Source organism: Coregonus lavaretus (assembly GCF_964263955.1).
Source record: "Coregonus lavaretus genome assembly, chromosome: 19".
Lineage (NCBI taxonomy): Eukaryota > Metazoa > Chordata > Actinopteri > Salmoniformes > Salmonidae > Coregonus > Coregonus lavaretus.
The window spans coordinates 25,386,613-25,413,258 of NC_140006.1; the positions used below are offsets into that span (position 1 = coordinate 25,386,613).

Here is a 26,646-nt window from a genome sequence, read left to right on the forward strand (position 1 = left end):
ACTGATGCTAATGCTTTATTTTGCTTTCCGTGCTTGCTTTTTAAAACGACGGGGTCAGATTCAGCATGGACAGGTACCGGAGTGAGGGATATGAAGCACCTGTCAGAGAAGGTAAAGAAACATGAGAACACCAGGGCACACATGGACAACTCTGTAAAGCTAGCTGTATTAGGAAGGGTGAACATTGCTACGCAGCTGGATGACGGCCACAGGATTGCGGTGAGGAAACACAATGAGGAGGTGGATAAAAACAGGCACATTCTATCCAAAATTATCGATTGTGTGAAGTTCTGTGGGGCTTTTGAGTTGGCCTTGCGTGGGCACGAGGAGACTGACTCCTCGGACAACCCCGGCATTTTCCGGGGCTTAGTGGATTTTGTTGCCTCCCTCGACAGTGTGCTGGAGGAGCACCTGAAGACAGCTACCGTTTTTAAGGGCACGTCAAAGACGATACAGAACGAGCTGTTGGACTGTATGCTGTCAGTGCTTAAGGATTACATCCTGGAGGAAGTAAAGAGTGTTGATTTTATCGCCATTCAAGCTGACGAGACGACTGACGTTTCCACCCACTGCCAGTTGGTGCTTGTGATACGCTACATCGATGCTAAAAGTAACGTCCAAGAGCGTTTTTTCGAGTTCATTTTGATCGAGAACGCAACCGCCGACACCATCGCTACAGCACTGCTGGAGAGGCTCAGCACCATACTCTCACATGGACAAAAGGCCAAACTTATTGCCCAGGCTTACGACGGAGCAAGTGTGATGAGGGGAGCCACCGGCGGAGTGCAGCGTAAAATAGTGGATGTGTAAGAAAATGCGCACTACGTCCACTGCTATGCACATCAGCTGAACCTCATCATGCAGCAGGCTACTTCACGCATCCCCAGGATCGGCACTTTCTTTTCCGACCTTGCAGGATTTTCTGCTTTCTTCTCCAGGTCTCCCAAGCGAACCACCGTGCTTGACGAAGTGGTTGCGCATAGACTCCCCAGAGCCTCTACAACACGGTGGAACTTCCACAGTCGCGCTGTAAACACTGTGTACGAGTACAGGGATGACCTCCTAACGTGTTTCCAGACCATCAGAGACTCTGGGAACTTTGATGCCCGAGTGTCAGAGAGGCGGGGGGCTTTGTGAGGATGCTCGAAGACGAGGCTTTCTGTTTTTTCCTGGCACTGTTCCACAAGATCATGCCAAATGTGGACATGCTTTTCAGCCAGCTGCAGAAGAGGAACATCGACCCTGTCTTCATTAAAGCACTTGTCCAGAGATTCACAGACAGCATGCTAACAATCAGGTAAATAACTATATTTACTATTGGCTGATAAAGATGTTGTTAGAAAGATGAATAGTTCACTTACAACAGTTTAAAAGCCTAAATGTGTCTGGTCATCAAAGTGAGTGATTATCATAGAGCCGTCACAATTATATTTGTTTTAGTATTTTAAAAGGAAAGAGAAGACACAATCAGACGTTGATAATAATGCAGGAAAGTACTACACAGTTTGTAATAATTATTCAGGTGTCCACCAGGTCAATTTCTAGAAGAGGCCTAGTTGTTATTGAAGATTAACTTTATTGCTAAGTGCACAGCAGAACAAAATGATGTTGCATCCCTCTCACAAATGTAATAGAAAAAGGCTTTAAAACGTAATAACATCAGTTAATTATGTACATCACAGGTTAAAAGCAGTTACTAGACATAGTTTGTGTGTATATACACACTATCTGTCTGTCTGTCTGTCTGTCTGTCTGTCTATATATATATATATATATATATATATATATATATATATATATAAAAGTCACTGGTTGTGTGTTGAGGGGGAATTACAGTGAGTTAAGAAGTCTGATTGCAAGTTATCAAATTAAACTTTATTTTTTGGACCCAGGGCCTCAATTCCCTCTTTGTGTGGGGACAGCGCATCTGACGAGCAGCAACAGCCCATCAAGCGACGGAGGATGCTGGGACCAGGAGAACAACAGAGGTTGGCTATAGAGGTAAGTTGTGATGTAATTGTCAGTGTTTCCCCCTAGAACTTTTTTCAGGCCTGGTAGTATGTAGCCAAAACCCTGAACAATCAGCACCTTGGTAATCATATACTTGAGTTGGACATAGGCATGTGTCAGTCAGGATCACTTGCATCAAAATAGCTTAATTGCAAATTAAAGCTGATGATGTATCTTTTACAGGTATGTGATACCATCCTGAGTCATGCCAAAGAGAGGTTCTCCTTCACCCAGCACCTCATCAGCGCAACACTATTGCACGGAGAGTTGTTCCCACAACACAGTGTGAAGTTCCCCGATACAGCGCTTGAAACAACCGTGGAGGCGTACCCCATGTTGAACAAGGCCAAGCTCAAAACCGAACTGTCCCTCATCTATGAGAACAGTGAGTTCAAGGCTTGTAGTGGTGCAGTGCCCCTGTACCAGTTCTTCATGGAGAACAACCTTCAGAGCACTTTCACAGAGACTGCCAGCCTCCTCAAGATCCTCATCACCACACCCATGACAACTGCTGAGTCAGAAAGGTGCTTCTCTACACTGAAAAGGATCAAGACCTTCCTGAGAAACAGCATGACACAGGATCGCCTGAACGCTCTGGCCATGCTCTCCATGGAGAAGAAACTTGTCAGGGACATTCCTGACTTTAATCAAAGGGTCATTGAGAGGTTTGCCACTCAGAAGGACAGACGGGCAAAATTCCTGTACAAATAAGATGACAGACACACACACACAGAGCAGCTCTGGCCGCATGTTTCTTTGTATATAGTTGACCTTAGCATAAAAAATCCAGTTATATATGGTACTCTAGAAAGTCTTAATAGTGTCTTTGCTAATATTACTGTATATATGTTGTTTTGTATCAATTAATTGTTGCAGTTCTGGAGCACATTAACAATTAGTCACATTTAGTATGATCATAAAATACTGTATGCTATTCTTCCAGTCAAAGGTTTGAGTTCATCCACTTGATATCCATTTCTATATTATACATCCTTTTATACAGTGTAAGATTTCCTATAAACTTTATAATAATTTCATGTTATTGTCCACTTTCCACTCTGTTCTGACAGCATGCCTGTTGCGTTGCCTGTTTACTACCAATGGTGAAAAGTTCACTTTAAATGCAAATGAAAGGCTTGGGTTTGTGTAATATGTTTTTGTGTAAGAATGCCTCAACTTTTTAATATTGGCATTAAATAATTACTGAATGTTTCACTGAGCACTGCTGTCCTGCAGTTTGTGTTAAAATATATCGCGATGGTTACAGGAAAAAAAAAGTATGGCACAGCCCCACCGAGAATATTTTTCACCAGCCGCCACTGATTCAGACACTGCTAGAACATCAGGGTTGGCGGAGTGTGCTAACGCAGTGAATAACTCAAATTAGGGAGGAGGCTTCTGATGTTAACATGCAAAAAACCAATGCTTTTACGTTTACAGAAGTCAACAAATGATAGCTCCTGGGGAGTAGGAGTGATACTGGGGGCTGCAGGGCCTTCTAGTGCGTTGGGTACAGAGAATAAAGGGTGCAGATTTCAGGGCGTTGTAGAATAGATTCAGGGCATTATGTACAGACAAGGATATGGAAGGATATGAGTAAAGTGGAGGTAAACCTAAGCATTGGGTAACAATGAAAGAGATAGCATCACTGGAGGCACTGATTGAGCCGGTCTCCGCGTATATGGGGGGGTGGAACAAATAACTATTTGAGGCAGTTTGAGAGGGACTTGGGGCTCTACAGTGAAATTGTATAATAAGAACTAACTGGAACAGCAATAGGCAAGGCATATTGACATGGGAGAGAGGCATAAAGCAATCACAGGTGTTATTCGAGATAGCTAAGACAACAACTGGTAATGGCGATGAAAGTTTGGTCTGAGGCTAAACAGATAAACAGGACAGGGTACTGTGTAAAGGAACAGTCCAGCAGGCATCAGCTGTGCAGCTGAGTGATCATAAGGTCCAGTGAACAGCAACAAGTCGGAAATCGCAAATTCAACAATGAAGGGTTTAGAAGGAATCAATGGCTAACTACAAGGTCACAAAGCAATCACTATATTGCTTCCCCTGCCTGCTATTCAGTGGAGAGGGTGTGTGGTCCAAGTCTGGGTTTAAGGATTTAAAACATCTGTCTGAAAGGGTCTCTTTTCCAAGCTTAAACGGATAAACATTCACACGCAACACCATGGGCCAGAAAAGGTTGAATACATTGGCCATGCTGTCAATCCAGCATGAGTTCTGCCGCATTCAAAACAACTGGAAACTCTGAACTGGGAAATCTCACACTTCAGTGCTTTCAAGACAACTGACTAAAATGGCGCCGGAGGGGATGGCTGCCGTTTTATGGACTCTTAACCAACCGTGCTATTTTGTGTGTTTTTTTGCATTGTTTCTAACTTATTTTGTACATAATGTTGCTGCTACCGTCTCTTATGACCGAAAAGAGCTTCTGGACATCAGAAAAGCGATTACTCACCTTGAATAATTTGTCTTTAATTAGTCGGACTAGAGGGATTTGCTCCAGACACCCGACAGGGCCCTCATCCCCGTCATTTGCAGTAGAAAGAAAAGGAGATATCGCGGAAGGAGATCGGGGTGCCTGGTATGGAGCCGGCGACGAGTGGCTAATCTGCCTTTGCCATCTACTACTATTGGCCAATTTACAATCGCTTGATAATAAAGTGAACGAACTACAAGCACTTATATCCTACCAACGGGACATTAAAAACTGTAATATCTTATGTTTCACCGAGTCGTGGCTGAACAAAGACATGAATAACATACAGCTGGCGGGTTATACACTGTATCGGCAGGATAGAACAGCAGCCTCTGGTAAGACAAGGGGTGGCGGTCTATGTATATTTGTAAACAACATCTGGTGCACGATATCTAAGGAAGTCTCGAGGTTTTGCTCGCTTGAGATAGTGTTGTCTACAGCTTATCATGAGATACTCTATCTACCAAGAGAGTTTTCATCTATATTCTTCGTAGCTGTCTATTTACCACCACAAACAGATGCTGGCACTAAGACCACACTCAATTACCTGAATACGGCCATAAGCAAACAGGAAACGCTCATCCAGAGGCGGCGCTCCTAGTGGCCGGGGACTTAAATCTGTTTTACCTCATTTCTACCAGTATGTTAAATGTGCAACCAGAGGGAAAAGAAAACCTAGACCACCTTTACTCCACACACAGACACGCGTACAAAGCTCTCCCTCGCCCTCCATTTGGCAAATCTGACCATAATTATATCCTCCTGATTCCTGCTTACAAGCAAAAACTAAAGCAGGACGCACCAGTGACTCGGTCAATAAAAAAGTGGTCAGATGAAGCAGATGCTAAGCTAAAGGACTGTTTTGATAGCACAGACTGGAATATGTTCTGGGATTCTTCCGATGGCATTGAGGAGTACACCACATCAATCACTGGCTTCATCAATAAGTGCATCGAGGACGTCATCCCCACAGTGACCGTACGTACATACCCCAACCAGAAGACAAGGATTAGAGGCAACATCCGCACTGAGCTAAAGGGTAGAGCTGCCTCTTTCAAGGAGCGGGACTCTAACCCGGAAGTTTATAATAAATCCCGCTATGCCCTCCGACGAACCATCAAACAGGCAAAGCGTCAATACAGGACTAAGATCGAATCGTACTACACGGTTCTGATGCTCGTCGGATGTGGCAGGACTTGCAAAGTATTACAGACTACAAAGGGAAGCACAGCCGCAAGCTGCCCAGTGACACGAGCCTACCAGATGAGCTAAATTACTTCTATGCTTGCTTCGAGGCAAGTAACACTGAAACATGCATGAGAGCATCAGCTGTTCTGGACGACTGTGTGATCACGCTCTCTGTAGCCAATGTGAGTAAGACCTTTAAACAGGTCAACGTTCACAAGGCCGCAGGGCCAGATGGATTACCAGGACGTGTACTCCGAGCATGCGCTGACCAACTGGCAAGTGTATTCACTGACATTTTCAACCTCTCCCTGTCTGAGTCTGTAATACCAACATGGTTCAAGCAGACCACCATAGTCCCTGTGCCCAAGAACACTAAGGTAACCTGCCTAAATGGCTACCGACCCGTAGCACTCACGTCTGTAGCCATGAAGTGCTTTGAAAGGCTGGTCATGGCTCACATCAACACCATTATCCCAGAAACCCAAGACCCACTCCAATTTGTATACCGCCCCAACAGATCCACAGATGATGCAATCTCTATTGCACTCCACACTGCCCTTTCACATCTGGACAAAAGGAACACCTATGTGAGAATGCTATTCATTGACTACAGCTCAGCGTTCAACACCATAGTGCCCTCAAAGCTCATCACCAAGGTAAGGACACTGGGACTAAACACCTCCCTCTGCAACTGGATCCTGGACTTCCTGAAGGGCCGCGCCCAGGTGGTAAGGGTAGGTAACAACACATCCGCCATGCTGATCCTCAACACAGAGGCCCCACAAGTGTGCATGCTCAGTCCTCTCCTGTACTCCCTGTTCACCCATGACTGCGTGGCCATGCAAGCCTCCAACTCAATCATCAAGTTTGCAGACGACACAACAGTAGTAGGCAGGATTACCAACAATAATGAGACAGCCTACAGGGAGGAGGTGAGGGCCCTGGCGGAGTTGTGCATCGAAAATAACCTCTCCCTCAACGTCAACAAAACAAAGGAGATGATCGTGGACATCAGGAGACAGCAGAGGGCGCATGCACCCATCCACATCGATGGGACCGCAATGGAGAAGGTGAAAAGCTTCAAGTTCCTTGGCGTACACATCACTGACAATCTGAAATGGTCCACCCACACACACAGTGTGGTGAGGAAGGCGCAACAGCTCCTCTTCAACCTCAGGAGGCTGAAGAAATTTGTCTTGACCCCTAAGACCCTCACAAACTCCGACATTGCTCATCCTAATATTTATATATTTCTTAATTGCATTCTTTTACTTTTAGATTTGTGTGTATTGTTGTGAATTGTTAGATACTACTGCACTGTTGGAGCTAGGAACACAAGGATTTCGCTACACCCGCAATAACATCTGCTAAATATGTGTATGCAACCAATAACATTTTATTTTATTTTACGTCCATCCATGTCTGAGGACGTCGGGAGATAGCTTGGGCGGCAGGTAGCTTAGTGGTTAAGAACGTTGAGCCAGTAATCAAAAGGTTGCTGGTTCTAATCCCTGAGCCAACAAGGTGAAAAATCTTTAAATGTGACCTTGAGCAAGGCACTTAACCCTAATTGCTCTGGATAAGAGCGTCTGATAAATGACTAAAATGTAAAAATGAGATTAAGTGGAAACAGGCCGCTAGGGGCAATAGTGAGCACTATTAGCTTCAAGTATGTTCGGTTTTGGATAATAGTGGGCGGGAATGGTGGATGGGCGTAAGCATATGCCTCTGATTCCAAAGGTTGCAAGTTTGAATCCAGCGATAGAAAGTTGTTTTTAAGATTTTAGTGCTTTAAGCCTATCCCAAACCTTAACCCTTACCTTAACCATTCAGAATTAATGCCTAACCTTAAGATTTCGGAGTTAATGCCTAAACTAAACCCTAACCGTAACAATTTGGAGTTAATGCCTAAACTTAACTTTAAACACTTCAAAATGTGACGTTTGCAACAACTTCAAAGTTTGCTGGTTGAGAAAGATGGATGAACGTCTAATTCTGATGTGAGACTGTGAGAGCTAGTTGCAGCGTGACACACAGATGCCATTCAAATACTTGCTGACTCGTTACAACTTCAGCTTTAAGCCCGAGGTGATTTCGTCCCATTGTGACCAAGAGAAAGTGGTCTTGTTTCAATTCTACAAAATAATTTTGTATTTTTTCATGTTGAGTGCTCTAAATCCATCTGAGAACATTACAGTGAGATGAGACAGCGTTTGCTGCAATCGCTAGTCTCCCATTTTATATGCCATATTGTAAGCGGAGCTGCGAGGTTCACAGCCAGGGGAGTTCGATCCTTTGTCTGGATAGGCCAGAAAATGTGGCTTGTCTCTCCCTTTGCTAATGAGGTGTCTGATTTCACATACTGCATCTCAGGTGAGAGCGGAGAAAGGCATGCAAAGCTGGACAACCAGAGCTGTCACGGAGTGCACAGAAATTGATGTAGTGCTGTTCACAGAGCACTCTGTACACAAACATGTTTATCGGAACCGGTCCAACCTAAATAGCGGACTTAACGTTTAAGAGGTTTTAATGTCCAGTATTATGATATGCAATGGTTGATATGCCACATTCATTGATTGTGAGTTGACAAAATGTGCATGCAATAGGTCTACTTATCAATAGCCAATATCATTCTTATGATTGAGTAAAAACCGAACACTGGCCCTACATCAGGCATTTGGTTTTGGAACCAGGATGAGCATTGTTGAAACGTCTAGAGAGGATGTTGCACGGTAGATAAAATTTTATGATATTCTGTTCCGTACAAATGGCAGGTTTGACAAAATTATGAAGATACTTAAAATGCTTTAAATGCTTTACTCAGAGCATGCAAAAGCTGTGTTTACTTCATCTTGACTAATTACTAATGTCCTGTCCACATTATTGTGTAGCATTTAGCACAACTTCAGGCAACGAATGCTGCAAAACATTCAAGTTTACATTTTAAGTGGACCTAAAGGTATGCCTTTGATGAAGGCCATTTCGGCTTAAGCAGAAAATTACTTCTAGAATTATGCTAGAAGGGCGTTGTGTGTGAGTGTGTGCGCGGGTTGTTGGGGAGATGATGTCACAGGAAACAAGTGTCATAGATCTACACAAAGCTGCAGTGTCATAAGAACATACCTGTTGTAGTATAATTACAAATCTTGTATAGGAAAGAATTCAATGATGGGACAAAAGCATCACAGAGAGAAGACTCTTATAGGTTATGTTCAACATAGATTTCCTTCCTGCTCTAAACAATGCCTATCCCACGAGAAAGCCATCCCTCGTTGGTTAAGGCTCTGCTGGAAAAACGGACTCCCATCTGCATGTGATGTTTACTGGGAGATGATTGCTATCTCTCCAATCTAACACAGGCAGGCCTAAAGCAGTAATCAGCCAAAGACTAGAGCAAGTCCAGAAATGGTCCCCTCACCTTTTCAGCTTTTAAACAAAGGGGATACAAGCAGCACAGCCCAGAGGATATCCTCAACCCCGCATGGAGGAAAAATGCATCAACAAAAGGTGTGACATGTGACACACACTAAGGTCAAGGAGGGTCCTTCTTTGATTCCAGATGAAAGCTGGGCTTGTAACCAGAATACCACAGCTTTTCTATTCTCAACCCAACCAGTTAGATATCAACTAAAGCAAGTGTGTGAGTTTAAATCAGCAAGACTTCCTATTATACTCAGGTTATAAAGGAAGAAATCATGAGGCATGTCGTCAGGAAACAGAGACAGGAGGCAGAGACAGTAGGCAGGTCAGAGACCCATGTACGAGTCCTGTTGTAGTCAAGCTGGACTATTTACTTTCCTGGAATTAGGTAAGAGGAGCCGAGGGCGAGAGGGAACCTATTCTGGCATGTGCAATGTGCTGTGAAGCCTCCTCAGGAGGGGGGCGGGCAGGGATGCACATGTACACAGCTGTTGAGAATTTCAGCCAGGTTTCCCCAGTGCTTCTATCTTGGCTACGAAACCTGTTATTGTTGATTCATCATAACCAGTTAAAGAGGCAGGACTATTTTGTTTTCTGTTGTATCATTTGAGTGCACAGTAGCTCCTAAACCCAAAACAGAACCTGGGTCAGTTGGTATCAAGTTATTCACCTGTTATTCACTAGGGGTGTGTGCTGTATCAAATCTCAGCTCACATGTTATTATTACTTCGATGTGCAGCTGCTTGAAGTAACAAAATATGATACAGAAAGTCCACACACAGCCTAATATAATCTGACACTATAGTTATGCATATGTAATTCTGGATTATAACCTAGACCTACAGTTCATCATGACCTCATATGTAATCATAGTTGTCAGGAAATATGCTTAGTGTTTGTTTTAAGACTTAAACACTTCAGCGTTCAGACATCTTCTCTGCATATCAAAGTTGCTGACTAATTGATGAGTTTATAAGAAATGGGTTTGTAATCCATCTATGTAATACAGTTTCTATAGTAATGCCACTCGAGAACCTTGTCCTCCCCCCTTAATTTAACCTGCTTTGAATATTTAAGCTTAGCGGTCCCCACTTGACTGAGTGTTTAATTAAGCTAAAACTGGGTGTTAGTCAGCTAATACCAGGAATATTATTAAGTATCTCTATAACTATAGCAACCTCTGACTGCTGCTTTCGTTCAGGTTCAGTTTACTGGTGATTCCTCAATGACACATTGGATAATTATTCACTAACATGACAGTCACAGTATCAAAACACATCCACCAGAAGAATACTGCACAGACCACACGCAGCAAGAGACAAATCAACAGAGAAAGTAAAATCATGAAAAAAACATTTAGTCTTCACTGAGAATATATTATGCTATGGCCTTACCTCTTCTCCCTCTCCAGTGAGTATGTTGGATGTACTGATATTCCATTCCCTTTGTACCCTATTCCCTTAAACAATATGAACTCTACATTGACAGTGCACACACTGTTCAGGTATTTCTGTACTGTAAGTTTGTACATGGAACGTTATGGTCAAATGTGTGTGTGTGTGTTTGTGTGTGTGTGTGTTCCTGAGGAAGCTCCATTGTAAAGCTGTCCTCACTTTTTCCAGACACCTTTTTTTCCAGCCCATGCATGCGTGTTGGGGAATACTTGGCTGAACCAATTAATAAACAAATACATAACTTTACAACATAACATGTTCCAGATGGTCAAAGACTTAACAAATGTATCTGATAATATAAATGTACCGTCTGTTTCTCTTTGTCATATTTATTTATTTTTTACATAATTTGTCTGTCTGTGGATAATTGAGTCTTCATTTCCTCAATATCTCTCTGTTCCCTCTGCACAGATGGACTCTGTGGTCAAGGTCACTGTCATGGCCAAACTGGAACAGTTTCCTCCATGAAAACGTTGAAAATAATTACTATTTGGGCCTTTTGTTCAAATCAGCATTCATAGTCTATTAGAAGTGAACCTGCCATGCAAACAAGCATTCAATATAGACTAATTCCTACAGAGCGAAGAGTACATTTTTGTTTTTGTACTCAAACTAGAAAAATCTAGCATCAGCAGTAGTGTAAGGTACTTAAGTACAAATACTTTTAAGTACTACTTAAGTCGTTTTCTTTGGTATCTATACTTTACTTTACTATTTATCTTTTTTGACAACTTTTACTTTTACTTCACTACATTCCTAAAGAAAATAACATACTTTTTACTCCATACATTTTCCCGGACATCCAAAAGTACTTGTTACATATTGAATGATTAGCAAGACGAGAAAATGGTCCCATTCACGCACTTATCAAGAGAATATCCCTAGTCATCCTTACTTCTTCTGATCTGGCGGACTCACTAAACACAAATGCTTTGTTTGTAAACTATATTTGAGTGTTGGAGTGTGCCCCTGGCTATCCGTAAATTCAAAAAACAAGAAAATCTTGCCATCTGGTTTGCTTAATATAAGGAATTTGAAATGATTTATACTTTTACTTTTGATACTTAAGTATACAGTACATTCAAAAAGTATTCAGACCCCTTGACTTTTTCCACATTTTGTTACGTTACAGCCTTATTCTAAAATGTATTCAATTGTTTTTTCCGTCATCAATCTACACACAGGTTTCTAGGAATAAAAAACATTTACATATACATCACATTTACATAAGCATTTAGACCCTTTACTCAGTACTTTGTTGAAGCACCTTTGGCAGTGATTACAGACTCACGCCTTCTTGGGTATGATGCTACAAGCTTGGCACACCTGTATTTGGGGAGTTTCTCCCATTCTTCTCTGCAGATCCTCTCAAGCTCTGTCAGGTTGCATGGGGAGCATCGCTGCACAGCTATTTTCAGGTCTATCCAGAGATGTACGATCGGGTTCAAGTCCGGGCTCTGGCTGGGCCATTCAAGGACATTCAGAGACTTGTCCCGAAGCCACTCCTGCGTTGTCTTGGCTTTGTGCTTAGGGTCATTGTCCTGTTGGAAGGTGAACCTTCGCCCCAGTGTGAGGTCCTGAGCGCTTTGGAGCAGGTTTTCATCAAGGATCTCTCTGTACTTTGCGCCATTCGTCTTTCCCTCGATCCTGACTAGTCTCACAGTCCCTGCCGCTGAAAAACATCACCACAGCATGATGCTGCCACCACCATGCTTCACCATAGGGATGGTGTCAGGTTTCCTCCAGACGTGACGCTTGGCATTCAGGCCAAAGAGTTCAATCTTGGTTTCATCAGACCAGAGAATCTTGCTTCTCATTGTCTGAGTCCTTTAGGTGCCTTTTGGTAAACTCCAAGCAGGCTGTGCCTTTTACTGAGGAGTGGCTTCCATCTGGCCACTCTACCATAAAGGCCTGATTGGTGGAGTGCTGCAGAGATGATTATCCTTCTGAAAGGTTATCCCATCTCCACAGAGGAACTCTGGAGCTCTGTCAGAGTGACCATACGGTTCTTGGTCACCTCCCTGACCAAGGACCTTCTCCCCCGATTGCTCAGTTTGGCCGGGTGGCCAGCTCTAGGAAGAGTCTTGGTGGCTCCAAACTACTTCCATTTAAAGAATGATGGAGGCCACTGTATTCTTGGGGACCTTCAATGTTGCAGAATTTTTTTGGTACCCTTCCCCAGATCTGTGCCTCGACACATTCCCACAAACTCTACGGACAATTCCTTCGACCTCATGGCTTGGGTGTACTGTATTAGGTTATTAAAAAAGCTCAAATTAATATAATCACATCATTATGATGATTGGAAATGTAGCCTACATGTTCATAAATAATATTTCATTCTCCTGTAGCAGAACATTTGACATTTAGGCCAACACATTCTGTATATGGCAGCTATACAGTTTAATGTTTCGGTCCCCCCCCCCCCTAAAAAAAAATAAAAAAACGGACACATTTTGTTCAGCAGTTGAATTGATTCAACATGAAAAGCCTGCCAAGTGAATGTGTCACTTAAGGTCTACTGTGTGACAGTCCACACAAGTGGAGATAGAGAGAGAGAGAGAGAGAGAGAGAGAGAGAGAGAGAGAGAGAGAGAGAGAGAGAGAGAGAGAGAGACAGATGTAAGGGAAGCAGAGGATAGAGCCGAGAAGAGGAGAGGAAGCCTAGTCTCTCGCTCTCCTTTTGACAAAGCTGAGCTGATTGATCTAGTTCACTTCTGCCCCGAAGGTGGATCTCTGGTCTGCCATGTTGCATTGGTTCACTGACTACACAGCCAGCAAGTGAATGCTTCAGCTTCAACTACATATCGCTTTGTACAATGCTGGAAAAAGTCATTATGGTTACAAGGAGGATTTTTTTCTGGATGGGTTTTTGTATTCTTATCGCAGGGTAGAGATTAGGAGAGTGGGACAACCATGAAGATTCTGAGAATTGCATGTCAATGCCAGTGGAGTACCGCAGTTTCGCGGGGCCCCTGCAAGGCCTGAGCATACTAGAGGGGCTATGTCATAAACCCTCGAAGCAGAGGCGTCATGCCCATAGGGGGCTTAGAGGCTCGTGTCCCCTCAGATTTGTCATGTTTAAAGAATATTTGTTTTTATTTAATTTAATTTGGTTGTTGTTGTTTCTCTGTAATACTACTAGCCACCTAGCAGTTTTATGAAGTTAGCTTTAGCTAGCCCAGACAGGTTCCCAATCTCCCAATCTCATAACCAGCTACCAAGAAGCCTGTAAAACATATTATGGATGGGAATTTAAACGGGTGACCTGACTCTCTGTGGTCACTAAAGATCCCATGGCACTTATCGTAAGAGTAGGGGTGTTAACCCCGGTGTCCTGGCTAAATTTCCAATCTGGCCCTCATACCATCATGGACACCTAATCATCCTCAGCTTCCAATTGGCTTCCCCAGGTTGTTGCTGTAAATGACAATGTGTTCTCAGTCAATTTACTGGTAAAATAACGGTAAAAATAAGTCATTTCAGGCTATCCATCAAGTTAGAATAGCTAGCTTCTCTAACTATCTTAGCTGGCATGCCTGCTGGCAAGGTTGGTAGACTTTAGAAAAGCAAGCAATATCTAAATGTACTGAATAAGACTCACATTCCTTTCAATCTTTTACCCAGATTTTAGCAGAGATGCAGAGAAGCATATTTAGTTTCTTACAGACAGCTCAAAAGGTATGCTTAGATATGCAGAAAAATTGACATAAAAAAAAAATACGTATAATTAAGCATAATGATTATGGCTCTAGATTGCATTAAAAAGCTGTTTCAGGGGTTTAAGTCTCCAATTTACGGTCGGGGGGGCCATCCCCCCTCCAGATCATCCCCCCGCCATCCTCATGTACTTTGTGCCCCCTCAGATTTTTGCCTCGAAGTTCCAGAATGGGGTGAAAATGGGAGCCATATTGGTCAGGGAGAAATCCAAACCAGTCTCATTGGAATGAATGGCAGTAGAGGCATAATCCGGATTTTACTTATGCAGGATAATAAAACAAAAGCATGTGATATATCAGAAATTGTTAAATATAATTACTGTCAACCTGAAATATTGTCATATAATCATAAATACAGTTTATACGGGTTTTATACACATTTTCTGTATAAATAGCCTCTAAAATATATGCAAACAGACCATACATTTAAACATTTTAGTTTTCTTGGAAAGCTGAGAGTGCTATTATATGATACAATATCAGTACTTGCTGCATTTACAACTTGTCTAAGTACTATCATCTACTGATTTCAGCCAGTGTATGGTTGTGGATTGACTGCATTGTTTAAATGGAATGTTGGCATATTGGCAGTTACAGTTGAAGTCGGAAGTTTATATACACTTAGGTTGGAGTCATTAAAACTCGTTTTTCAACCACTCCACAAATATTTTGTTAACAAACTATAGTTTTGGCAAGTCGGTTAGGACATCTACTTTGTGCATGACACAAGTAATTTTTCCAACAATTGTTTAATGACAGATTATTTCACTTATAATTCACTGTATCACAATTCCAGTGGGTCAGAAGTTTACATACACTAAGTTGACTGTGCCTTTAAACAGCTTGGAAAAGTCCAGAAAATGATGTCATGGCTTTAGAAGCTTCTGATAGGCTAATTGACATAATTTGACTTACTCCTGAGTGGCACAGTGGTCTAAGGCACTGCATCGCAGTGCTAACTGTGCCACTAGAGATCCTGGTTCGAATCCAGGCTCTGTCGCAGCCGGCCGCGACCGGGAGACTCATGGGCGGCGCACAATTGGCCCAGCGTCGTCCAGGGTAGGGGAGGGAATGGCCGGCAGGGATGTAGCTCAGTTGATAAGCATGGCGTTTGCAACGCCAGGGTTGTGGGTTCGATTCCCACGGGGGGGCCAGTATAAAAAAATATGTATTCACTAACTGTAAGTCGCTCTGGATAAGAGCGTCTGCTAAATGACTAAAATGTAAATGTAATTGGAGGTGTACCTGTGGATGTATTTCAAGGCCTACCATCAAACTCAGTGCCTCTTTGCTTGACATCATGGGAATATCAAAATAAATCAGCCAAGACCTCAGAAAAATAATTGTAGACCTCCACAAGTCTGGTTCATCCTTGGGAGTAATTTCCAAACGCTTGAAGGTACCACGTTCATCTGTACAAACAATAGTATGCAAGTATAAACACCATGGGACCACGCAGCGTCATACCGCTCAGGAAGGAGATGCGTTCTGTCTCCTAGAGATGAACGTACTTTGGTGTGAAAAGTGCAAATCAATCCCAGAACAACAGCAAAGGACCTTGTGAAGATGCTGGAGGAAACAGGTACAAAAGTATCTATATCCACAGTAAAACGAGTCCTATATCGACATAACCTGAAAGGCCGCTCAGCAAGGAAGAAGCCACTGCTCCAAAACCGCCATAAAAAAGCCAGACTACGGTTTGCAACTGCACATGGGGACAAAGGTCTTACTTTTTGGAGAAATGTCCTCTGGTCGGATGAAACAAAAATAGAACTGTTTGGCTATTATGACCATCGTTATGTTTTGAGGAAAAAGGGGGTTTCTTGCAAGCCGAAGAACACCATCCCAACCGTGAAGCATGGGAGTGGCAGCATCATGCTGTGGGGGTGCTTTGCTGCAGGAGGGACTGGTGCACTTCACAAAATAGATGGCATCATGAGAAAGGAAAATTATGTGGAAATATTGAAGCAACATCTCAAGACATCAGTCAGGAAGTTAAAGCTTGGTCGCAAATGGGTCTTCCAAATGGACAATGACCCCAAGCATACTTCCAAAGTTGTGGCAAAATGGCTTAAGGACAACAAAGTCAAGGTATTGGAGTGGCCATCACAAAGCCCTGACCTCAAACCTATAGAACATTTGTGGGCAGAACTGAAAAAGCGTGTGCGAGCAAGGAGGCCTACAAACCTGACTCAGTTACACCAGTTCTGTCAGGAGGAATGGGCCAAATTTCACCCAACTTATTGTGGGAAGCTTGTGGAAGGCTACCCGAAACGTTTGACCCAAGTTAAACAATTTAAAGTCAATGCTACCAAATACTAAATGAGTGTATGTAAACTTCTGACCCGCTGGAAATGTAATGAAATAAATAAAATCTGAAATAAATCATTCTCTCTACTATTATTCTGACATTTCACATTCTTAAAATAAAGTGGTGATCCTAACAGACCTAAGACAGGGAATTTTTACTAGGATTAAATGTCAAGAATTGTGAAAAACTGAGTTTAAATGTATCCGACTTCAACTGTAATTAGAAAAATGTATGGAATCATTCCTCTAAAACTCCCTGGCTAGCTGGCTAACAAACATACAGTGCAGATAAATTATTCAAATTTATTATTTTACGCAATGTTTTATCACAGCACTGGCAAACCATGGGGTGGGGGCCCCCAGAGCCTGTGGGCCCCCCTGCACAATCTGAGATGGTTTGCTATGGCAAAAGACCCCTATTGGTGGGCCAGAAGTATACTGATTTTGTAAAAGTAACTCTCAATGTCTTTATCATTGACTAGCATGTCATATTCCAGGACAGAAACAAATGGACACTTCACTCACAAATATGGACTTCCGAACTAAATAGATCCAAGGTAAAAATGTAAAAGCACTCTAAACATTAGAGGGTGTAAGGGCTTAACTCCACAGACAGACAGAGTTGGAGGGGGTGATAAAAGTGTCTGGTCTAGAGGAGGAAGACTACATATTGTTGCTATTTTTGTTTTTAATATGATGCACTTCACTAAGTCTGAAGGCTGAGACATTCAGCCTTGAAAATATGCTATGAAATGGCATGTGACAAGGTTTCATATGCCCCCATGAGCTCGAAAATTAAAAACCTTATGAGACGATTGTGAAAGAGTCCTGGGAGAGCAAAGCAATACTGTAGTAATGTTTTACTCTCCCCTTCTGTCTGCTTCGAAGGCTACAATGCCATCCTATTCAGACCCCTCATTCATTAGTTATACATCGCAAATGGGCCTATAGGGATCTGGTCAAAGTAGTGCACTATGTAGGGAATAGGGTGCCATTTGGAACACTGCCTAGCTCTATCAAGAATACAGCCCTCCTGATCACTGACTTCATAACACAAGTTAACTCCTGAAGGACGTTGGCGTGTGTGTTAAGAGCTGGCACTGAAAATGCACTTATCTTTTAATTATCTAGATTTCCCAACAATTTTATAAAAAACCTATCCCCGTATCCATCTCATGTAACGATATGGGGAGGTACGCCACACCCACTTTAAATCAAAACTTGTGTTCAAAGTCATAAACTTGACCCTTCAGTCAGTTTTCAAAGATGTCGAGAGGGTGGTATTTATGTGCTGCCTGATATAGTGGGCTCCCGAGTGGCGCGGCGGTCTAAGACACTGCATCTTAGTGCTAGAGTCACTGCAAACCCTGGTTTGATCCGGGGCTGTTTCTCAACCGGCCGTGATCAGGAGTCCCATAGGGCGGCGCACAATTGGCCCAGCATCGTCCGGGTTAGGGGAAGGGGGGTAGGCTGTCATGGTAAATAAGAATTTGTTCTTAACTGACATGACTAGTTAAATAAAGGTTACATTGAAAAAATATATATATATACACTACCAGTTAGAAGTTTGGATACACCTACTCATTCAAGGGTTTTTCTTGATTTTTACTATTTTTTCATTGTAGAATAATAGTGAAGACATCAAAACTATGAAATAACACGTATGGAGTCATATAGCAAACTAAAAAGTGTTAAACAAATCAAAATATATTTTATATTTGAGATTCTTCAAATAGCCACCCTTCGCCTTGATGACAGCTTTGCACACTCTTGCATTCTCTCAACCAGCTTCATGAGGTAGTCACCTGGAATGCATTACAATTAACAGGTGTGCCTTCTTAAAAGTTAATTTGTGGAATTTATTTTCTTCTTAATGCGTTTGAGCCAATCAGTTGTATACAGAAGATAGCCCTATTTGGTAAAAGACCAAGTCCATATTATGGCAAGAACAGCTCAAATAAGCAAAGAGAAACAACAGTCCATCATTACTTTAAGACATGAAGGTCAGTCAATACGGAACATTTCAAGAACTTTTAAAGTTTCTTCGAGTGCAGTCGCAAAAACCATCAAGCGATATGATGAAACTGGCTCTCATGAGGACCACCAAAGGAATGGAAGACCCAGAGCTACCTCTGCTGCAGAGGATAAGTTCATTAGAGTTACCAACCTCAGAAATTGCAGCCCAAATAAATGCTTCACAGAGTTTAAGTAACAGACACATCTCAACATCAACTGTTCAGAGGAGACTGTGTGAATCAGGCCTTCATGGTCGAATTGCTGCAAAGAAACCACTACTAAAGGACACCAATAATAATAAGAGACTTGCTTGGGCCAAGAAACACGAGCAATGGACATTAGACCGGTGAAAATGTGTCCTTTGGTCTGGAGTCCAAATTTGAGATTTTTGGTTCCAACCGCTGTGGCTTTATGAGACGCGGTGTGGGTGAACGGATGATCTCCGCATGTGTATTTCCCACCGTAACTCATGGAGGAGGAGGTGTTATGGTGTGGGGGTGGTTTGCTGGAGACACTGTCTGTGATTTATTTAGAATTCAAGGCACACTTAACCAGCATGGCTGCCACAGCATTCTGCAGCGATACGCCATCCCATCTGGTTTGGGCTTAGTAGGACTATCATTTGTTTTTCAACAGGACAATGACCCAACACACCTACAGCTGTTAATTGAAATGCATTCCAGGTGACTACCTCATGAAGCTGGTTGAGAGAATGCAAGAGTGTGCAAAGCTGTCATCAAGGCAAAGTAGTCTGTAGCTCAGCTGGTAGAGCACGGCGCTTGTAACGCCAAGGTAGTGGGTTCGATCCCCGGGACCACCCATACACAAAAATGTATGCACGCATGACTGTAAGTCGCTTTGGATAAAAGCGTCTGCTAAATGGCATATTATTATTTATTATTATTTATTAAAGGGTGGCTATTTGAAGAATCTCAAATATAAAATATATTTTGATTTGTTTAACACTTTTTTGTTTACTACATGATTCCATATGAGTTATTTGATAGTTTTGATGTCTTCACTACTATTCTACAATGTAGAAAATAGTACAAATAAAGAAAAACCCTTGAAAGAGTAGGTGTGTCCAAACGTTTGACTGGTAGTGTATATAGCCTATAGCCTACTAAGCCTATATATAACACTGTTGGCATACTGTAGCAATAAAACACCTAATAAACACAGATAGACTTTCACAATAATAGCTGCCTCACATGACATCAACCTGTTGCTTGGTTCAGGGTATTAGAAATAGAATAAGAGTCTGAACTGATCATGTACTGTTTAATAATAAGACATTCCCGATTATGCTCAATATCAGCTTTTATTAACTTCGCCAACCACAGTTTCAAAATGAATGTTCTTCTTTTTCTGTGCTTTTGTTGGATATAGGGTAATTTGGCATGCTATCACAAGGATTAGGTGAATTACAATAGTTTCAGTAACCTTGTTTGAACTTACCCCAACATGGCTTTAGGGTACACTAATTTAATGGGTTATTAGCATCAGCTCATACAGAATGCGCTTACGTCTTCTCCCCCTAGCTTAGTCACCCTTGTTGCATGATTTAGATCTTACATTATGCTCCCAGCGCTAATGTGCGGGGGAGTGTTTTCAATAACTGGCTTGGTGGGGGCTGTCAAGCATGTGGTGTGCAACAAAACTTTACAACAACAATGAAAGCACTGAACAATAATTCCCTTACATACTGTAAGAGGTTATGGACACCAAGAGAGAGGGGGGTCAGGATGGCTCGATTAGCCATAACATATAGCTACAGATAATGAAAGGCTGTGTGTATGCTCCTCTATTGGCCTGTCAATCTACCAGAGGAAAGAAAAACAAACACCAATAAAAACTGTCATTCTAAAGGGGTGTTTTCAAGTTAAATAGGTACATATCTGCGTCAACCATCAACTTGGAAGAGAGGAGGCATAGTTACAGTTATAAGTGAGTAATTTGGAGAGTTGGAGATGGTTTTCTGAATGGGAGAGCAGGAATTATTTATATTGTTTATGGGGACACTGGCCTTGATGATGTCATCTGTATGCATCTCATCCCAAGACTAAACCAAAGCCACAGAAATAACAATGTCATGCCAGTATCACCTAAATCATTCTCAACTAGGGATCAACATGAAGTCTAAATCAACTGAGCAGCTGTTTCAGATGTTGTGTTGTGTTCATCGAAGCATGCATCACAGTTTGTGGCTATAAAAAAAGACAAATGTCATTGGGCCTGTAGTGTAGAGGCTGTAGCGGTGGGAGGTGGGGGTTGGGACTGACGGGATGGGGCGGACTTCAGTATGATCTGAAATCACGCGGCTGTCAGAGCAAATCAGGGTCTGCGTGCTAGGCTGCTGCCTGCAAAGACAATTTTGAACAATTTTGGAAGCACACTCACAAGGGTTAGAGAACTGAAAATGAAGTGACTTAGTCAAAATGAAAAAGGTCTGTTATGTCTAATTAGGCACAGATACATTTTTTGGGGGTAATACAACGTATACAACGTAATGACTTGGAGAAAATATTATTCACATCCTGAATCCATTTCGACTCCACATCATGACAAACGGTCTTCATGTTACCATTGACAGAGAGCATTTGGGTCCAATTTCACAAGGTTTACACATTTCAGTGGATCATTATTCTGATAGCGATACCATCAGATTTGGTCATCAATTTAATCTAGCCAACTGAATGTTGCTGTTTAAAAGCATAAACTTTCAACACACATGTCAACACTTAGAAACCCATCTCTATCTTTGGAAACAAGGTGTTGATAAAGACAGCATTATCTTTATCTAAAAAATGGGCATCACTTTGAAGCTGACACCTGAGAAAGCGTGTTGAGATCTGTCTTTGCTTTAATACCACAGGTTTGGGTCATCTTGTGGTTTAGAGATTCACTTAAGCCCCCCTTTCTGACACCAGAAACATATGCTTGAACTGCAGGGATGATTACCACCAGACGGTGTCCACTGCAAGTCTTTGTGACGCGCCAAAACATTTAGATGAAAAGTGAAAACGGTAGCTATGATTATGTACGTCATTCACAGATTACTGTGAGTGTTGAGGCCAAACAAACGATTAGATGTGGGCAGGTACGAGCCTCAAGCCACCGTTTAGAGATACAATTGCACTCTATGCTAACTCTAATAACTGTGAAACATCTAAATATTAATCATACACACATGAAAACTCAACAGGTTATTTACTCCAAACTAAATTGCAAAATTACTATCACTCATGATAGAAGACCATTCTATTGTATTCTATTGTATTGTATTGTATTTTAACTCTACTGTATGTCATTTGCATGTCACAGCAAGTGTGAGAAGATGTGTGAGAATATTTAAGCAGAGGGCTCAGTGTGAGAAAGAGAGTTTATCACAATGTAAGGAGAAAGGGAAGACATTTCAAAAATAGAATGATTTAAGGCAGTGGTATTCAAAGTCGGTGGAACTGCAGTGGGGTTGCAAAAATGTAAAAAAATAAAAATAACAGTACAGATAGATTATTGTATGGGACAATATACAAACGTTTTGAGAAATATAATTTGAAAGATACCATTTTATTGCGGAAATGTACAGTGGGGAAAAAAAGTATTTAGTCAGCCACCAATTGTGCAAGTTCTCCCACTTAAAAAGATGAGAGAGGCCTGTAATTTTCATCATAGGTACACGTCAACTATGACAGACAAAATTAGGGAAAAAAATCCAGAAAATCACATTGTAGGATTTTTAATGAATTTATTAGCAAATTATGGTGGAAAATAAGTATTTGGTCAATAATAAAAGTTTCTCAATACTTTATTATACACCCTTTGTTGGCAATGACACAGGTCAAATGTTTTCTGTAAGTCTTCACAAGGTTTTCACACACTGTTGCTGGTATTTTGGCCCATTCCTCCATGCCGATCTCCTATAGAGCAGTGATGTTTTGGGGCTGTCGCTGGGCAACACAGACTTTCAACTCCCTCCAAAGATTTTCTATGGGGTTGAGATCTGGAGACTGGCTAGGCCACTCCAGGACCTTGAAATGCTTCTTACGAAGCCACTCCTTCGTTGCCCGGGCGGTGTGTTTGGGATCATTGTCATGCTGAAAGACCCAGCCACATTTCATCTTCAATGCCCTTGCTGATGGAAGGAGGTTTTCACTCAAAATCTCACGATACATGGCCCCATTCATTCTTTCCTTTACACGGATCAGTCGTCCTGGTCCCTTTGCAGAAAAACAGCCCCAAAGCATGATGTTTCCACCCCCATGCTTCACGGTAGGTATGGTGTTCTTTGGATGCAACTCAGCATTCTTTGTCCTCCAAACACGACGAGTTGAGTTTTTACCAAAAAGTTATATTTTGGTTTCATCTGACCATATGACATTCTCCCAATCCTCTTCTGGATCATCCAAATGCACTCTAGCTAACTTCAGACGGGCCTGGACATGTACTGGCTTAAGCAGGGGGACACGTCTCGCACTGCAGGATTTGAGTCCCTGGCGGCGTAGTATGTTACTGATGGTAGGCTTTGTTACTTTGGTCCCAGCTCTCTGCAGGTCATTCACTAGGTCCCCCCGTGTGGTTTTGGGATTTTTGCTCACCGTTCTTGTGATCATTTTGACCCCACGGGGTGAGATCTTGCGTGGAGCCCCAGATCGAGGGAGATTATCAGTGGTCTTGTATGTCTTCCATTTCCTAATAATTGCTCCCACAGTTGATTTCTTCAAACCAAGCTGCTTACCTATTGCAGATTCAGTCTTCCCAGCCTGGTGCAGGTCTACAATTTTGTTTCTGGTGTCCTTTGACAGCTCTTTGGTCTTGGCCATAGTGGAGTTTGGAGTGTGACTGTTTGAGGTTGTGGACAGGTGTCTTTTATACTGATAACAAGTTCAAACAGGTGCCATTAATACAGGTAACGAGTGGAGGACAGAGGAGCCTCTTAAAGAAGAAATTACAGGTCTGTGAGAGCCAGAAATCTTGCTTGTTTGTAGGTGACCAAATACTTATTTTCCACCATAATTTGCAAATAAATTCATTAAAAATCCTACAATGTGATTTTTTGGATTTTCCCCCCTCAATTTGTCTGTCATAGTTGACGTGTACCTATGATGAAAATTACAGGCCTCTCTCATCTTTTTAAGTGGGAGAACTTTCACAATTGGTGGCTGACTAAATACTTTTTTCCCCCACTGTATTTATTGGTTGATGTAAAAATCAAAATGTACCGATTTTAAGGTTGTGTCATTAGACTTGGAGCGGGGTGGGGTCGCAAAAAAGTATTGGGGAAAAAATGGGGTCCCCAGAAATTCTGGCTGAAAAAATGGAGTCCCAACTGAAAAAGTTTGAATACCACTGGTTTAAGGGTAGTTTAGCGCAACAGTCTTGTATCATGTCCCGAGAGGAGACCAGAGGATTAGTGTTCAGATCTTTCTCCGAATACATGGAGCCGCTGGTGTTAAGTCTGCCACTGGCAGCAGCAGACGACAGATAGACGGCCACAACAAACATCATCTGTTAGTTATAGGCCATGTATTGCAGCCATTGTTCGTCTAGACCTAGGGAACCTGGGGTGTAGCCTCTCCATTCAGGCATGAAGCCAGAATGAAATTCACCTGTAAAATATACTGAGAACTGGGCTTGGAAGTCTAGCAATGTTTTCAGAACTCCAAGAGGAAGTTCCTTAAATGCTGAATTATGACATTGAGCAAATTTTCCTTTGAATTTGTTAGAATGTTTCTGGAACATCGCGCTTGACTAAAAACATCCCAATAAAAAGCTACAAAGAAAAGGAAAATAAATAAAAGGGAAAGAGGAAAGCAAAAGGACATTTTATACTTCTACTGGTCTGAAGAGGCCACATGCACCTGTGAGTTGAATTCTCTCCAACCCTCATTTGTACCCTGGATAGTGTGAGAAATGCTTTTTCTCTTTGCGACAGATTCCAGCTGCAGAGTTGGCAAAGTCAAATTAAATTTGCAATCAGACGGTCTACAGCAGCAGTTGCTTTTGAACCGGGGCAGGAGATTAACTCAACTTCACTGAAAGGGAATGTGATGATAAGAGGGGGAATGTAACTCATCAGCACAATGAGAGCTACAAGGGTTGACCCCAGGCTTAATCCACTGGCCGCTGAGGGGGCCTAGACAGAACAATATGACCAGACTCATGTGCTTCACCCAGGAATGCATGACAATACAAAATGACCCTCTGACAGGGTGATCTAAGCTCTCCGCACACTGTACAGTAATTGTGTGTGTGTGTGTGTGTGTGTGTGTGTGTGTGTGTGTGTGTGTGTGTGTGTGTGTGTGTGTGTGGGTGGGTGTGTTTGTGTCTGCATGCGTGCGTGAAATGGGGGGGGGGGGGGGACTTGAGAGTGTGAGAGTGTATGACTGCTACGGCACAGAGTCATGTACTGTCGGCTACAGTAGCACTGTAACACTGACTACATCATCAGATCTATTATTAATTTGCGGTGCAGTGAAACTTTTACAGAACTTCAATACAGTATCCTATGACTCATACAGTACAGCAACAGAAAACAAAGAGTTAGTAAACTTCCACTAAAGGCTTGCAGTCCAGCAGTGAGTGCCTTAGACTATACACTGAGTATACAAAACATTAAGAACACCTGCTCTTTCCATGACATAGACTGACCAGGTGAATCCAGGTGACAGCGATGATCCCTTATTGATGTCACTTGTTAAATCCACTTCAATCATTGTAGATGAAGGGGAGGAGACAAGTTAAATATGGATTTATAAGCCTTGAGACAATTGAGACATGGATTGTGTATGTGTGCCATTCAGAGGGTAAATGGGCAAGATAAAAAATGTACGTGCCTTTGAACGGAGTACGGTAGTAGGTGACAGGCGCACCAGTTTGTGTCAAGAATCAGAAAGCTGTTGGGTTTTTCACGCTAGGCAGTTTCCTGTGTGTATCAAGAATGGTCCACCACCCAAAGGACATCCAGCCAACTTGACACAACTGTGGGAAGCATTGGAGTCAACATGGGCCAGCATTCCTGTGGAACGCTTTCGACACCTTGTAGAGTCCATGCCCCGACGAATTGAGGCTGAGGGCAAAAAGGGGCAACTCAATATTAGGAAGGTGTTCCTAATGTTTGGTATACTCAGTGTAAGCCTAGAGACATTAAAGGACCAGTGCAGTCAAAGACTTGATTTTTCCTGTGTTTTATATATATATGTATAATAGCTGTTTGAAAAGACCGCCTGAAATTTCAGCCTGTTTTGGTGGGATGGAGTTTTAGCCTCCATGGTGACATCACCAGGTGGTAAATGAGTTAATAGACCAATAAGTAAGAGAGTTCCAAACCCTTTTTGCCAATTCGTTTTCCCCTCCTTACTCAGACCATTCCCAGACAGTCCAACAAAATTCTTTCTTGAGAAAATGCTCTTTGCTAAGAAGCTATTTTTTTTTTTTTTTGACCATTTTAGTTGAAAATAATCACAGTAAGGTATCACAATTGTTAGCCAGAAATTTGATATTGAAATAAAAACAGCTGCATTGGACCTTTAAGAGTTCCTACCTTTGGCTGTGATGGAGACTGACTTTTGGTGTCTCTCCTCCAGTGGTGTCTGCTGGGCAGGTCTGGGTCTCACAACATGTAGGTTTCCCTCACTCCCAGCCCTCATCAGCCTCTCCCCGACCCGCAGCATACAGGAGCGGTTACCCGCTGGGCACTCCTTCCTCTGAGAGGGCTGCTTGGACCCTGCCGATGAGGGTCTGCCCTGCCTGGATGACTTGGATGTCATCTTTCCACTGCCGAGAAGAGTTCCGGTCAGATACTCCAGGGCGTCTTGTATATCCCTCCGGCTTGCTCCTCTCTCTCTCAAACACTTCTGTCAGTCAGTCAATCCAGTTGGTAATCAAACTCTCTGGGTGATCTCTGTAGGCTGAGTGCCAAGCATTGACTGGACACAAAAGCTGAGCTGTCTGTCGCCTACAAGAAAAAAGTATTTTAAGACAAAGCCCAGCTCCTTAGTTAGATAGACTGTAGTTCGTTAGCTGAGAGTCAA

The 26,646-nt window shown here is 42.4% G+C and overlaps 2 protein-coding genes across 2 annotated transcripts in view; one reads left to right on the forward strand and one right to left on the reverse strand.

The window, feature by feature from the left end:
- LOC311146253 (sickle tail protein-like) overlaps nucleotides 1-26,382 on the reverse strand; it is a gene marked incomplete at both ends in the record, with an annotated part of 66,279 nt that extends 39,897 nt beyond the window's left edge. The window contains one exon of the mRNA XM_084182754.1: nucleotides 26,157-26,382. Within this exon, the coding sequence (XP_084038880.1) occupies nucleotides 26,157-26,382 (226 nt within the window). The remainder of the gene's footprint in view (nucleotides 1-26,156) is intronic.
- Nucleotides 1,917-3,228, forward strand: LOC311146745 (zinc finger MYM-type protein 1-like). The gene is made up of 2 exons (XM_084183308.1): nucleotides 1,917-2,001; nucleotides 2,194-3,228. The coding sequence occupies exons 1-2, from the start codon at nucleotides 1,963-1,965 to the stop codon at nucleotides 2,719-2,721; spliced, it is 567 nt and encodes a 188-aa protein (XP_084039434.1). The 5' UTR covers nucleotides 1,917-1,962; the 3' UTR covers nucleotides 2,722-3,228.
- Nucleotides 26,383-26,646: the final 264 nt, after the last annotated feature.